At 55.3% G+C, this 14,516-nt stretch overlaps 1 protein-coding gene across 7 annotated transcripts in view; it reads left to right on the top strand.

The window, feature by feature from the left end:
• The window catches only part of rdx (BTB/POZ and MATH domain-containing protein rdx), a 231,005-nt gene that overhangs the window by 138,168 nt on the left and 78,321 nt on the right, over positions 1-14,516 (top strand). Inside the window, exon 1 of one of the 7 annotated variants that reach the window (XM_089547672.1) lies at positions 7,711-8,271. The exons of the other annotated variants lie outside the window; for them this stretch is intronic. Within the exon in view, the coding sequence (XP_089403798.1) occupies positions 8,241-8,271 (31 nt within the window). The 5' untranslated portion in view covers positions 7,711-8,240. Of the gene's footprint in view, positions 1-7,710; positions 8,272-14,516 lie in introns of those variants that run through there. 7 annotated transcript variants of the gene reach the window in all.

Genomic DNA, 14,516 nt, shown 5'->3' with positions numbered 1-14,516 from the left:
TGTGTGATACGCTCGTTTGGGTGTGGTGCGTAGAAATGACTCCACTTGCTTCTGGCGCATTTGCATGCTGCAGTCGAAGCCCGACTTATCCCTGCGTGTGTTCTACGCACGCTGTGTGTTCTATAGTTTGTTTCAGCAGACACCGCTTCTCGGCTTGTACGGGTTGCACCAGCAGCGTAAGGAGTCTTGAAGTGTGCCTAGGGCGCCCCGGTTTCGTGCCCAGAACTGTAGATTTCGCTCTGGGATTACAGATGCCGAAGCACGTTTCGCTTCGATGACAAAATGCGCTACGCGAGTAGCGTGTTTTGCCATCGCTGACGCCGCCTGTATCTTCACGTCCAGTCTGTGGTAGGCAGTCGCGTCATCTTCAGCTTGTAAATATCCCTGTCAGCGCAGCGTTCTTCTTTCCTCAAAGATCAAGAACCCCACTGGACCCTGCGGTGGATTGACAGCGAGTCGGCGACAGGGCCTCAGGGACGGCGATTGTCATGTTAGCTCCCCGCAACCGTGATTCACTGTCGTGCTGCATTGTTTCGTGCAGCCGCGTTCATGTTTCCGAGCAACATCTCCGCAGTCATTAAGGGTATGCGTGATTTGCCTGGCGCCTACATTTCGTGGAGCTCTTGATTTTCACCGCTTAGGCCAGGCCAGGGGCGAAACCGGTCATGATTAGCTCTTCGTGCCCCTGGTGAGGGCGCACTATTTTCGACCGAACGAGCTGTATACGCTATCGCGTATACAGCTCGTTCGGTCGACAAGCCGTCGGCGTAGTAGCAGGCGACACCGCTTGTCGGGAATAACCGGGGGCTGCGTAAAAAAAATCGTATCATGGTAATCTTGGGCTCCTAGTGATTGATGATTGGTTGGTGTGTGATAGGCGATGACGATGTAATTAAATCGTTGCAATTAATTGATGAATTAAAGAAATGAAAAAAATTGGAAAAGGGTGCTTCGAAGGTGGCAGAATGCTCTGAATGAAAAACCAATGCTTCATGATGCTATTTATGAGCATTTAGTGTGTGTAATTGATCAGTTAATTGAAACAATTGAAAAAAAAATTAAAAATGCGTTCAAAGGTTTCAGACTGCTCATAATGGAAAGGCAATGCTTGCTGATGCTATGTATCGGTGTATCGTCATCTTAGTAAAGGAATCTTGCAAAAAATAACAGTGCTTAGTCATTGTCACATTTTGAGAGGCCTCCTAGAGACTGCGTGCGATTTGTCCGACGGGCAAGGCGTTGCGCCTAGCATGCGATGCTGTTCCATGAACTCCCGGCAGCTCGGGTTGTCGGGAAAGGCTTCGTCCGGGAGCTTCCTTTTTATTTTTTTGGCGACGCTAGCCTTTTCCTCTTGCGCATCTCCGTGCCCTTCTGGTGTACCCTCTGGGGTGAAAGCAGGCATTGAGCAACGCGTTTCCGGAAGTAAGCTGCCGTCACTCTCTGCAGACAGCAACTCCGAGATAGATGTCACGCGATAGAGACGCTCTTGCTGCGGTGTTGCTGCTCCTTGGAAGCAATGTCGCACCCTTCTCCCTAGCCGCGGCCGCCGTGTGCCTTATGCGACATTCGCAAACGGCCTTTGTTGATTAAGCCGGTTGTACTTGTGCCTCAGCCGTGCATTGCAATCGAACGTCCTTTTGTGGCGGCGTCAAGCCCGTGTTTTCTCCCCTGCCTCTTCGGTGAGCCTCTAACCAGGGGTCCCGGTGGCCCGGGTGAGTGTACCGTTTTTTCCGCTGCACTGGCGGCGGCGCCCAAGAGCGCCGACTGGTTCATGAACGACCTGTCCACCTCGGCCGTGTCATTGGCATCGGCCCAGCGTAAATATTGCGAGTAGCGCACGCCTGCTTTCGCAGATATATCTCGCCGGTCCTTTCCGGCATTGCGCGGAGTACGCGGCGTCCCTCGGCGCGGAAGCGTCTCGATAGGCATCTGGTTCCAGCGCCGTCGCGCCTCCAGACGGCGTCGCTAGGAGTACGTACGTGAGCGGAGTGGGGAGGGGGGCCTTCGAGCGTGAGGCGAGCGAAGCAAAATGAATGCCCAGCCTGTGTCAGCCTTGCGCGTGCGTGCGGGGCGATTATCGAATCCGATGTAAAAGAGCGTGTCTGGGGGCAATCGCGCTGCCTGCCTGCCTGGTTCACTCGCTCTCTCTCTTCTGATTTGCTTAGATCTACGTCGCCCTTATCTCGCGCCCTTACGGTTTCGCGCCGTTTGTGCGCTTTTCACGACCGCTGCGCCGCATGCATACGCGTCTCATTGAGCTTCTCGGCGAGGTCGGCGTCGTCGCCGCGCGTGACGCGGCCCCCGAGGTGGTGGTGAGGCGCCGCGTGACGTTCGCCGCGCTAACCCTTCCCCCCCGCGAACGGTGTCGACCGGTTCGCCGAGCGGCGGCGGCGGCGCCCACTCGGCCGGGGACCCCGCTGCGCCCGGCGGGATTTACTGCGCGCACCGGCGTTGCATCTCGCAATCAGTCGGTTGAGTTAGCGCGTTTTGGCCTGGTTCACATTTCAGCCGCGCCGGGCTCCTTCGATCAAACCCACCGGCCGCGTTTCTCGCTGCCGCCGAAGGGAAGGAAAGGAAAGAAAAAAAAAAACGGGCTCAAGGTTGTGTCGCGGCAGCCAGCGGCCGTGTTTGGCGCGCGCATGCCTCTGCTGCCAGTTGGCGAACTGGCGTGTAACGATTTTGGCTCCCAAATGTGGCGTTATCGCCTAATGGCCCTCGTTGAAAAGCCGAATGGCAGCATGCGTTTGGCCCTCGCGTACTCTTGTTGACTGGCTTCGCTCGGTATGGGCGTATGTTTGGTGCCTGCTCCTGCCAACTGCGCATGCGCTTGTTGCAGTCACGTGACAACGGCGTTGCTTGCGGGCTAGAATCTGTGTGGCGCGGTTTCGTTTGAGCAACCCACGAAACGGTCCGAACGTGAAACCCGGGGAGTGTTCCAGTGAAGCAGTTTTCCTCCTTTGGGCACTGTTAAGCGTGGACAACGTGGCCCTGGGAGCCGGGTGTGACACATCTCTTCCTGCCCAGCGGTCGTGAACGCTGGCCATTCGAGATTTTTCGGGCCGCGGACGAGCTGTTAAAGGGCCACGGACCACCCCAGCTCAGCAGACACTCTCTACCTCTCTTTCAGCGAGCCTCCTCTCCTTCCATTCCCTCCTCGAAATTCTTCTCTCCCGCTCCTCGTCGAGTAGGCTCGGCAAGGCAAAATCACCCCTTCCTTCTCCGACGTAAGCCGGAGGCGTGGTGTCTGTGGAGTGCGTCACGGGGCTATGTCATGGCCCCGCCTTCAATAGAATTATTTTCTTGGTTTTTGCTGCTGGGGCTGAAACAGCGTCGTCGCATTTTCTCCGCACACTGAACGATCGAGAGGCGCGATCGGCTCGACCACCTAGACTTGTTAGCGAGCGCACCCTTTCATACATCTGTTTGTCATTCGCAGTTAGCGAGCCACCTTTTCATTTTTTTTTTAGGCCTCCCCACCGTTTCACGAGCGGATGGGCGGAAGTCGTTTCTGTTCGAAACACACGGCGAAGTGCGGACCCGGCAACCGCCCGTTTGCTTTTCTTCATGTGTGTTTGTGTTCTGTGTGTTTGTGTCTTTTCTCCGCTCCGAAGCCCATGTCGTTCATTGGAGTCAGGGCGTACGCAAGATGCATGGAGGATAAGCGGTGTCTATGCGGAGCGCTCAAGTGGACAAGCGAGGCAAAGGCTCTGCTGCACTACTAATTAAAACCTTGTTTTGGGGGGCTCGCATAGAAGAAAAGAAACTGAGAAGGGAGCGCGCACGCAGAGCTTCTCGTGACGTGATCACGGCGGGGGGGGAGGGGGGGGGGGGCGAACCAACTCCCTCAGTTTTACTATTTTTTACTTTTTATGGCAAGGGTTCAAGGCTGTCGCCGCACGCTCCCTCCGCAGTTTTTTTTTTTTTTTTCCTTCATGCGGGTTTGGAGGCATGAGCCAGAACAGAAGGCGCTGCGGAAAGCCTTGTGCAGACGACGCGACGCCAAGGCTACGCCCAACCTTCTCCCGTCAGTCAGAACGATGCACCAATGGAGTGCCTTTAGCGAAAGTAGCCACCCTTGACGTCAGCGGGGTGCAGAGTAGTGGGCGGGGCCCGTTTTTGAAGGAAGGAAAGAACGAACGGGCTTTGATTTGAATTTTCGCAGCTTTTCGGGGCGCGCATGGCTCTAGTATTTTGCAGAGGTTATCTTCGATGCCTCATCTATGCAGTGGGCTTGTTTTTCAAAAATGTCCGGACCCTGGTCAGTGGCCCTTTAAGAGTGGACAACGTGGCCCTGGGAGCCGGGTGTGACACATCGCAAAGCAAGGGATATGACGAGGCCTGGCGCCGGCGGCAGAAGCATAGACGACGACGGCCGGGCCTGTTGCACTCCAAATCACCGAACCTCCTAACCGATCGAAGGACGCTGTCTCCCACGGGCCTGGGAGAAATTACTGTCAAACGAGTGTCGTCGTTAGAAGATGCGGCGAGAACTTGGGACAGCGGCAGCAATGCTGGAAGCAGAGATGCACATGAAGCACGACGGAAGCAGCGGTGTACGTTGGCCGAGTCGGCCTTCGGGTCACCGAACGGGATGATGCTACGCAAGGTCACGCTGAGCGAGGCTGCTAATTGAAAGACGCTGTGTCGAATGGGTCTCGTGCTTCGGCCATCCGGCGGGGGAGTTCGAGAAGGTTCAACCACCTGCGAGAAGACTGCGGTATTCTGCTTTCCCACGGAGGCAACGCGCAGAATACTTGCGGCAGTGGTCAAGGTGACGCATCTGTGTTTGATGACTGTCTTCCCCTTCTCATCCCCCGAGCTGTGAGAGAGCGAGAGAGCTTCAGCACCGCCCCGTGCCGTGGGTGGTACCGCCAGCGTCATCAATGGCCCATCCGATTGGACAACGTTATTCGAACTAAGTTCCCCAGTCAGGGATCTGGGGAACGCGAACCGTATTTAACGGGATGTTGTTGTGTGATCGGAGCATTCGCATTGCATTGCATTGCATTCGATTCTCATCTGTAAATATGTAGAATAAACCCTTCTGTACAGTTTCCTCGATAGCGCAGTCCGTCAACGTCATTCGGAGCCGGTACCTGCGAGGCTAAACGAGTTAGTCATCTCCAGGACCCCTCCGTCTTCAACTCTGGTTCCAGCGGTGGGATAGAAGCCCCATCTTTAACACTGGTTCCAGCGGTGGGTGTGTGGCCCCGTTCTCAACAGCACGCATCCCATACATGTATACGATCGGCATGAGAACGTCTACTGCAGCGCAGAGGACTAGCCTCCAATTAACAGTGTCCTGCACCGGTTGCAGCCGCAATCTTTCTGAACCCCCCCCCCCCCCCTCCCCCTCCCCAAACACTTCAGCTGCCTCTTGCTTTCTCTTGGGATCCGCTCCCTACCAGCCAAGCTGGTCTTGCGATGAAATGTAGACGCAGTAGAGATCAGTGGTGGGCGCTATCGTGGACAGCTTGTGAAAGCTTTCGGGCAAACGAAGTGGCGCAAACCACGTTTCAATCTCGCAAATGGACGGGTGGGTTGTGTTTGTTCCCTTCTGTACGAGCTTCTTGTCGTTTGTGAGCGTCCTCTTGCAGATGTACTGTCAGCGTCAATTGAAACGCGAACAAGCCAATTGAAAAGCGAACAGCACAAATCGCAAATATTATACTAGGGAGGCAAAATACATGAGCAGTTGATTTTCCCATCGAAGCCGAAAAGACCGCTCTTCTGAAATTTTAATAGCCCACGCCTGTATTTCACCTCCAGCCTCTAATATGCTTGAATTTCTGTGCTCGCGTTTCAGGTGTTTTGTTCGTATTTCATTTGACGCTGATAGTACCTTTCATACGACGGGGCCTTGTGATTAGTATTTTCCTCGGGCACCCTATGCGGAGAAGTCAGTGTCACGGAAGTACGCATGCAGCTGCGGCGGTCAACACATGTAGGACCTGCTCGCTGTAAAATGCGGCTGTTTGTCGGCGCGGACTAGAGTTGGGAAATCTTTCGCGACATGACGCGATCGGAGGCCTCCTATGTGCTGCTCTTACGGACCACCAACGTACTGCCCGGGAGGCCGACTTTCCTCCTTAAAACCACTTGACCAAGACGTGTTCACTTCACCACGTGCGTGCAACTGGGCCCACGAGCTGTATCTGCAGTCAGCGGCGTGAGTTTCCGTTCTTGGTGAAGAGCATATAACGGGAAGGTGAACGCTGCCGCGAAACTGCCGCAGCTTGGAACTAAGCAAACTAATGACAGTGGTCAAAGCGTCCTCTTTAATAACCGATCCCTGGTAGGTACATTTCCGCGCATGCGTCTTTGGGGCCGCGTATTTTTAGCCCGCACGCGATATTATACTACTGTGAACAGCGAAGTGAGTGAACCGTCGCGGCTCCAAGCCGCGGCAGCGGGACTCCAAAGCACTCTGCGCCAATGGCTGGCTCGGGTACGTGACCGCACGCGCAGCGAAATCGCCTTTGTGCTTCCTTTTGTTTTTCTGTTTCTCATTTTGAAATCGGTGCAGGCGATTGTAGTAACGAGTTTCCGCGAGCAATAGCCGCCGCTTTCCCCATGTTGGCGCGCATGTTTCCCTGAGGAAAAAGCAGCCGTGATTTTTGCAGGTCGCCCGAGGTGAGCAGCTGTTTCGCTCTGCGCACTTTTTCGGTGGTTGATCGAGGCTTCGCAGGCGTCTTTCGATCTGCGCTCGCCGAAGAGGATGTAAATATCGCGTGAATGGGCTTGTGCCGGGCGTCGCCGAAAAGGGCGGCCTCGTCCGTTGCGAGGAAAGGGGAAACGGAAGCAGGCAGGATCTGGCTCCAAACGACGTCGCTCGGCGCGCCGAAATGACGCGCGCTGCGCATAACGGGGCCAGTCGGGCGTAGCTCAGCTGCGCCCCGGCATTCGGGGCAGGTGCGGCAGCTGTGGCGCTGAGACGCTTGGGGTTTCACAAGAGAGATTCGACTCGCCTAGATGTGTGGCGTCACTGTGGCCTCCGTGTTGGGGACCCGGAGAATGCCAGCGCATTTCTCGGGGCCGCCTGCAGTGCGGAAGCTGTATGATGGGTGCGTGCATCACGTCGCGCGCTGATCACCTGTTGCGACGTTCCTTTCAGTTTCTTCGGCCGTTACGAGGTGCCTTAGGCGCATGCATCTCCGCGCGTCTCCTTGCGCGGAAATGCGGCGGCAGTGACTGGAAGCCGTTTTTGCACGACCTCCCTCCCTCTCGGCCCCTATTCCAACAAACACAACGCGGTTAAGCTGACATCGTGATCTGAGGCAGTTGTTGCTCTGCTCTCTGTCCCTCATCAAGAGCCGGGCCGTTAATTTTCTTGTCAAGTTCTCGTCGAAATCGAGCGCCTTCTGTTCGCAGGTTCCTCGTGCGTTCCTTCTCAGTTTTGAGTCATTGTCTTCAGTGCGCTAGTCGTGCCTCTGGGAATCGTTCGCGGTGTCGCGTGCATCTCTCGCGCAGCCTAGTGCGTGCAGCGGAGGGGTGTCGCTCCGCCAATGCCTGTTCCGGCGCGCCCCGGAGCCACGCGCAGCGCGGGTCCGGCGGCGCGCCCCGGGTGCCCGGCTCGTTTCTCCCTAGGCGTCTCCCTAGTTGCCGAGGCGAAAGTTGCCAGTCCGCTTTTGGGTCGCCTCTCTCCCCTTCCGGCCTCCCTCTGTTTGCTTGGGTCGCTCCCCCCCCCTCCGTCGGCGGCCGCCGACCAGGAAGGAAGGCGGCAGTGGCCCGACGACCGAGCGACGACGTTGCGGTGCGCATCGGTGCGAAGGGGGAGAAGTGCTGCGCTTCGGTTAACTGTGCGCGGCGCGTGTGTGCTCACCGTCCACCTGCCTCGCAGCCCGAACAGCAGCCCGGCGTCGGATACCACTGTTCCGTTGCTCATTCCCCTCTGGGACTGGCGGAAGTCGCTCGCAGGAAGGTGACCCGCCGAGGCCTTTTTCCGCGATTCCGTCGGAGAACGTTCGCGCCGCCCGTGCTGTCATTCATCCCTCGCTCGGAGGCTGCGCAGTGATTCAGCTGTTGCCGCCGCAGCTGCGCTCCCTCCGACGAACTGTGTCTGCGCTGACGTCGGCGCCGCGCTCTGCCAGCGCCGCCTGCTCGCCGTCGGCGCCGCCGACCTGTTGCCTCCGTCGGCCAAGTGGGACGTGTTCGACCATGAGCCGCCGCGTCTCCGCCGCCGCCGACTGACTCGACGCCCCGCCAGCAGACTACGCGCTGCCTCTCGCCGAGTCGCCGCCATGGTGCTGCGCTCCCAGAACGACTCCAACGGTCTGTTGTGCACCTCTCTTCTCTCGATACCCAAGCCTAGCCTTGCGTCGCGGCCGTGCTGGCGTTTCGTTGGGCGACATACTATACGCGCCCCAGCTGCGGGGGCCTCGATTCCCGCTTCGCGTACTCGTATTGCTTACCGTGTGGCTCAGTGTGGCCAGCGCAGCGCACGCACATACACGTCTGCCTCCGTATATGGCGTCAGTGACGTGTCAGTGAGAGAGCGTAGCCCTTTCCGGCGGCAACCGCATACCTTCGAAAGTCGCTGACCAGCTTAGACATGTTGTGGTAGAAGTGCAGTTCTCGGTCGACGGCAGAGGCGCTGTGCATGACCGCGAATTTCGAAATCCAGCTCCACTGACCCCGCTCGCTGCTGTCGTTTGACAGGTGCGCGTGACGACGGAGCTAGGTGAGGCCCTATTGCCGCAGTCGAGGCCGTATAGGAGGCGTTTGCGCCGTGATTGATCGAACTGCGCGGCCCCGCGTTCGTGGCTGACAGCTGCCTCGCCGAGGCTGCGATGGCGAAGCTTCGCGCAGTCGGTCTAGAACAGTTGTGCCGCCGTTTGTTTAAGGCCAACTCGAAGCGTCTGTGTGCAGCCGCCCGGTAGTTTTGGAGCTCGACGCTAATCATCAATTATGAATATCTTTAAGACGATTGGGGTCGTCGCTGAGTTGATTATTCAACAGCGACCGGTTGAGACAAGAACACGGTGTCAGATGGCGGGCGTACGTTGAAGCCACCGCCATCTAGGTTGTAGCCAGTCGCGCTAACCTCAACTATGCAGGCACTATAGGCGGATGAAGCGTGGTTCTTTGTACTCGCTGCTATTTTTTAGGGGTGTGCGTGTATTCGAATATTTCTAATCGAGTAGTGTATGTGCAATTCTAAACGAACTCTCTATGTCCTTTTCGAATAAAGGACACGAGGTTGGAATAAGTCCAGCCGTAATTGTCATAGCTGTTCCAAAAACGGGGCCCACACCTACGCTGCCAGCCATCGTGCCGCGACCAGTATGCACGGGACGGTGGGTTCCGGGCCGCGACACTGTCCATTCATTCGGGTGGCGGCGTTCACAGTGCTCGTACAGCCTTTGTCAAAAGTTTAGAGCCCAGGGGGTTAGCTTATGGGCCACATTGCTTTGCTCGTAATGCGTCCTCAGCGTCCCAAATCTCCTGAAGGTAAGAAGATTTTTGGTCCTGCTCCCTCCGATGCGTAGGACTTCCATGAGTGCTACAGGAGCGCCACAATAGTGTTCAGAAGCAAACCCCCTGGGCTCTAAACTTTTGACAAAGGCTGTACATAGCCTTTAAGACTGAACGACGCGGTAATTTCAGCAAACCCTGGCTTGATGGCCGATTTCGGTGGCCAAGGCTGTCACTCGTCTCACGACCTGAGATGTGGCTCTAGTTAATTGCATTTCGTCATCAATAGGTATTTTGCCTATGCGCTTAACTTGACGGTGATGGAGTCAACGTATCGACTTCACGTTGCAGTCACCTAATGGACATTAGTGCTGCATCTTTGACCAGCTGTAGCTTTAACTCCGTATCCTTGAGTTATAGCAGCGTGCCAGCGCTCTTGAGTGCTTCGCATGATTGCTCATTTTGCACGATTATTGGCACAAGTAGCGAATATTAGTACAAATATTCGATTCGGTAGCAAGGCTGCACACTATTCGTGTCGGATTCGGTTTGGAAAAAGTGCTATTCGCATGCCCCTACCATATTTCCGGTCGCACCAGCTTAGATGTCCCTAGACGCCTCCAATGCTAGGCGCCTCTAATCTTGGTCGCGTCGCTCTAGTAGTTCACTGTGTCTGACGTTAACATACACTGCCTGGCTTTGTATGTGCGACGTTGTTGGCACTTCTCACTAACAAAAGAATTGGTGGTTCATTTTCTTTCTTTTTTCTTGGTTCATTGTTTCCTTTCGAAGTTAATATTTGGTGTGGCTGAGGCATATCTGCACCTAAACGAGCCATGAAGGGCACGACGCTGAGACGTGTAAAATTTCCTGAGAAGTCTTTGTCAAAAGTTTAGAGCCCAGGGGGTTTGCTTCTAAGCCTCGCAGTGGGACTCCTGTGACATTCGTGGTAGTCCTACCCATTGGAGGAGGCAGGACCAGAAATCTTCTTACCTTCATCAAATTTGGAGCGCTGGAAATGCATTACGAACCAGACAGTGTACTTCAGAAGCACACCCCCCTGGGCTCCAAACTTTTGACAAAGGCTGTACGTTTCGCGGAGCACGCGTTCGATGGACGCCGAATGCTACGGAGCATCAAAAATTCAGGGGAACTTTGACTGTCTAAAGTGCGTAGGGGCGAAAGCGTTTTCCGCACCACATTGCCTATGTGACACGGGTGACGTCACTACTGGATGACGTCATACATAATTGATGACGAAGTAATGGCAAATCACCAATTAATGGTTAATTACTGATTAATGCCTGAATACTAATTAACTGCTAATTAACGACGCTTAAGCTTCGCCTTTATAAGTGGAACGCGACAGCGTGTTGTAGCGCTGCCAGGCAGTCCACGGAACGCCACCACCCGTTCGGCGCGATGCCTTGCCCTTTGAACACTACGCTTTTTGAGGAAAGGAAATGGAGCAGTAATTCTCTGTCATCTCGGTGGACACCCGAACCGCACCATACAGGAAGGGAGGAAGTGGGAGTGAAAGATGAGAGAGAAAGAGGGGCCGGAATGGAGGAAGTGAAAATTGTATTTGAGGAAAGGAAATTACGCAGCAACTGTCTCGCATATCTCGGTCGACACCGGTCAAAACGCGGACACATCTGCAAACGTCAGTATGAGGCATTAAAGGCTTTCGCCTTAAAACCTTCGAGGCTGCAAACCGCGGTCGGTGCGTGCGTACACGGTATATACCAGGCGGGTCCCCGCGTACGGGTCGTGGTGAGGAATACGGCGGCCATCGTGGACGTTGTTTCGGCCTCCGGAAGAGCGGTGCAGTACGCAACAAGGCTCCTGCCTGTTTGCGCAGATAGGGCTATCGGAGGCTGCCCTCTCGATGAGGTCGCCGGAAGAAGGACGCGGCCGCACGCGCCGCGCTGGCAGGCAGGCAGGGCCGCGTCCCTCTTCCTTCCTGGTTGCCACGGGGACGCGGCTTCGCCGGGCCGACAGCTGGGCGCACGTCGCTTTTGACTGCCCGCAAGCTGCGGAGGAACGGCGGCCTCTGCTCTCCCGTCGCGAAGGCGTCGTCATTATCCTCCTGGCACTTGAGGTTGCGTAAATTCTTTTTATTGCGAAAGCAATACTATTTGCACTTTCACGCCTTTGCCGTGCCGCGGCGGTGACCACCATTGACCTTCATTTGACCTTGATTGCATTAGATTGGATTAGATTAGATTACATTGGATTGGATAGGAATGGATTGAATTGGATTGGATTTGATTGTATAACCGATGCATTACCACAAGTCTAACCACGAGCACCACCACCAGCTACACTACCAGCTGTACCGTGGCGTAGGTACGGATATTGCTTTCGCAATTACCGGGCTTAACCAAGCTAAGCCACAGCGATTTTTTTTGTTTTCTCAAACGCTCTGGGTATGATAATTTGGGTTGGAAAGCAGGATTAATTGTCTTTCGCCGTTGCGAGCTTTCCTTTATTTTTTTTTAAATTTTATTTATGACATACTGCAGGCCGTGAGGCCCAAGCAGGAGTGGATACAGAAACAGATCACAAATTGAGCAACGATACCAAAGTGCGAACAGAACACGAGCAGCGGGGATTGACGTGGAAGCGTAAAAGAATAAACTGTAGAGTGGTTTATTGACACGTTGAAACGCTGGTTACGAAGACCCGGGCGCAAGTCGTCTAGGAACCAGCGAGGCGAGAGCCCGGCACACCAGCGGCAGTTCTCCAGCACGAGCCTTTCTCTCGTGCTAACAAAACAAGCTAAAAAAAAAACAAGCTAACAATGGTCACTTATCAGGTCAAGAGACCGTACACACGAAGCTGGTAACCTGTTCCAGTCATTGATGGTTTGCGGAAAGAAAGAGTGCTGAAATAAGTTAGTCTTTGCAAACTACGCGGTCAGAGAAAAGGGGTGGGAGTCGTAGCAAATGTGGTCGTAACAAAGTTATCAAATTTCCGATGAAGGCTACAGCCCCATTTTCACTAAATGTCTGGTTGCGCGCGTTTTGGTCGCATTTTTGCGAGTGTCTTGTTCTCTTTTTTTTTCTTCTGACCACCACCACAAAAAATGTGCTCGCACTGACTCGCATCTTTCTTTAATTGTTGTTTAGAGCTTCTAGAAGAAGAGGAAAACGACGCGGCTTTGACCGTTGTGACTTGATAGCGGCACAGATTCTTGTAAAGAGGAAGCTGACATCGAGGTCTTCACGGCGCTGTCCTTCCTTGCCAAGATATTCGACAGATTTTGTTATGCCGGTTCTTAGGAGATTGTTATGCCTCGTATCACTGGCGCACGAGCATAATGTGTGTGGCACGTCGACCTGCATAGCTCGGCTCTCAGGGCGTTGTTCCCGCGAGGGGAACAAGTTAGAAGGCGAATGAGCACCACCGAAGGCCGCGTTGGCGGCGACTCAGTATCCCCGCGGCCCAGTGACGACAACGGGGCCGGCGCTCACACTACTGCGGCAGCGACCCTGAAAACGCAGTTGGCCCGTTTTCATTGTGGACGCGACGATGATGGGGGGAGGAGGGGGGAGCCTTCCCCCCCCCGCGAGCTCTTTTCGCACGTGCAGCGAGAGGCTGCTGCCCCAGTTCGCGTGGGACTCGGCGCATTCGATCCCCGAGCTCGCCTTGGACGGCAGCGCCGGGAACCCGCCGGAGCCGCTGCAGCTCGCCACCAGAGACGGCTCTGAGATTGGTGGACGGTAGTTGGAGCAACGCATCAACTGAGAGGCAGCGTGAAACAGGACGGAGAGCCGGTAGACGCGGCACCTGTGTCTGGTCTTCGTTCCGCTGTTGCTCGGGCAGTCGGTGCCTTGAGGTCACCCCGAGTGCGTGGGGCCCAGGGAAAGCATGTCGCATCGCGTTGGGTTACTTGGGCCGAGGAGGCCGCTAACCTAGCAGCGAAGCTCCCCGATGTCGCTGCGGAGGACAGAACGGGTAGCGTAGACCTCTTTGCTGTTGGAAGGCGGCGGCGGCGGTCGGGCTCGCAGCCGCCTTATACAGAATCAGAATCACAATCTGGGTGTTTGGACAAAAAGTCAGTGGAAGGCTTGACGGGGCCGACGCACCCCACGGAGGCATTGGAGTGGTACACAACAGAGCACTTTCGAACAACAAACAAACAAACAAACAAAATAAATAACAGACTTGGCATTAGCTGTACATCAATTCGGGCTCCTTGTTTAATCGATGCGGGAGGGTGTAGCTCAGCATTTGATAGCCGTAGTACTTCGACCCGGGGCTGGGTGTCGTGGCCTTCCCCACATCAGACCTTCTTTCTCTGCGCGCTGTGGGCACGCATCCGTAGTACATCCCTGGTCGGTGGCTCCGCTCCCTCCGTGCAGGGCGGGCGCCTGACGGGCGAGGAAGAGGCATCGTCGGTTCTCTGCCTCGCGGCGCGGTGTCGTTCCTCGAGGTCGCCGCGGCTGTGCTGTGAGCGCTGCCGACGGACCTTGGCCGCTCTGTGCCCCGTTTTTGCTTCCCCCTCGCATCCCTCACCTCGATTCTCTCAGCCGCCTCCTCCGCGGCTTTTATGTGCGCGGCCCCGTCTTTGCGCGTGGGGGACACACTGCCGAAACGAGGCGAAGTCCACCATCGGAGATTTCCTCGGTTGTACAGGGCGTAGAGCTATACTGGCCGGGTTGATGCACGGCGAATGACATCGTCACCTGTGGACACGGCGCGTGTTCTCGCCCCTCTCGTCGACTGAGATTTGACACGCTTAGCTATTGGCTGCCGTCATCAGTAGGGAGAGGCAGTTTTCCCTTCACTACGGCGTCCATAGCCTGAGACGACTTGGGACGTTAAAACCCCAGAAACCATAACCAATCTATGAGATGATAGTTATTGAGTCAATATACTGGCCTCTTGTAGCCTCTAATAGAGATGAGTGTGGCGCTTTTGGGCAGGTGTATCTCTAACTTCATGAATTATAGTTATAGGCGACCGCCGTACCCGAGCGGCCTCGCAATTGATTCGCTCTTTCGTACGATTGTTCGCATTGTACGAATAGGCACACAAGGAGCGAATATTCGTAAAAATATTCGATTAGTTTTCGACTCGGTTTTTACAGCACTATT

Source organism: Amblyomma mixtum, chromosome 6 (assembly GCF_055824585.1).
Source record: "Amblyomma mixtum isolate Tamu chromosome 6, ASM5582458v1, whole genome shotgun sequence".
In the NCBI taxonomy this organism is placed as follows: Eukaryota; Metazoa; Arthropoda; class Arachnida; order Ixodida; family Ixodidae; genus Amblyomma; species Amblyomma mixtum.
This window is presented reverse-complemented; position numbering and strand designations above follow the sequence as displayed.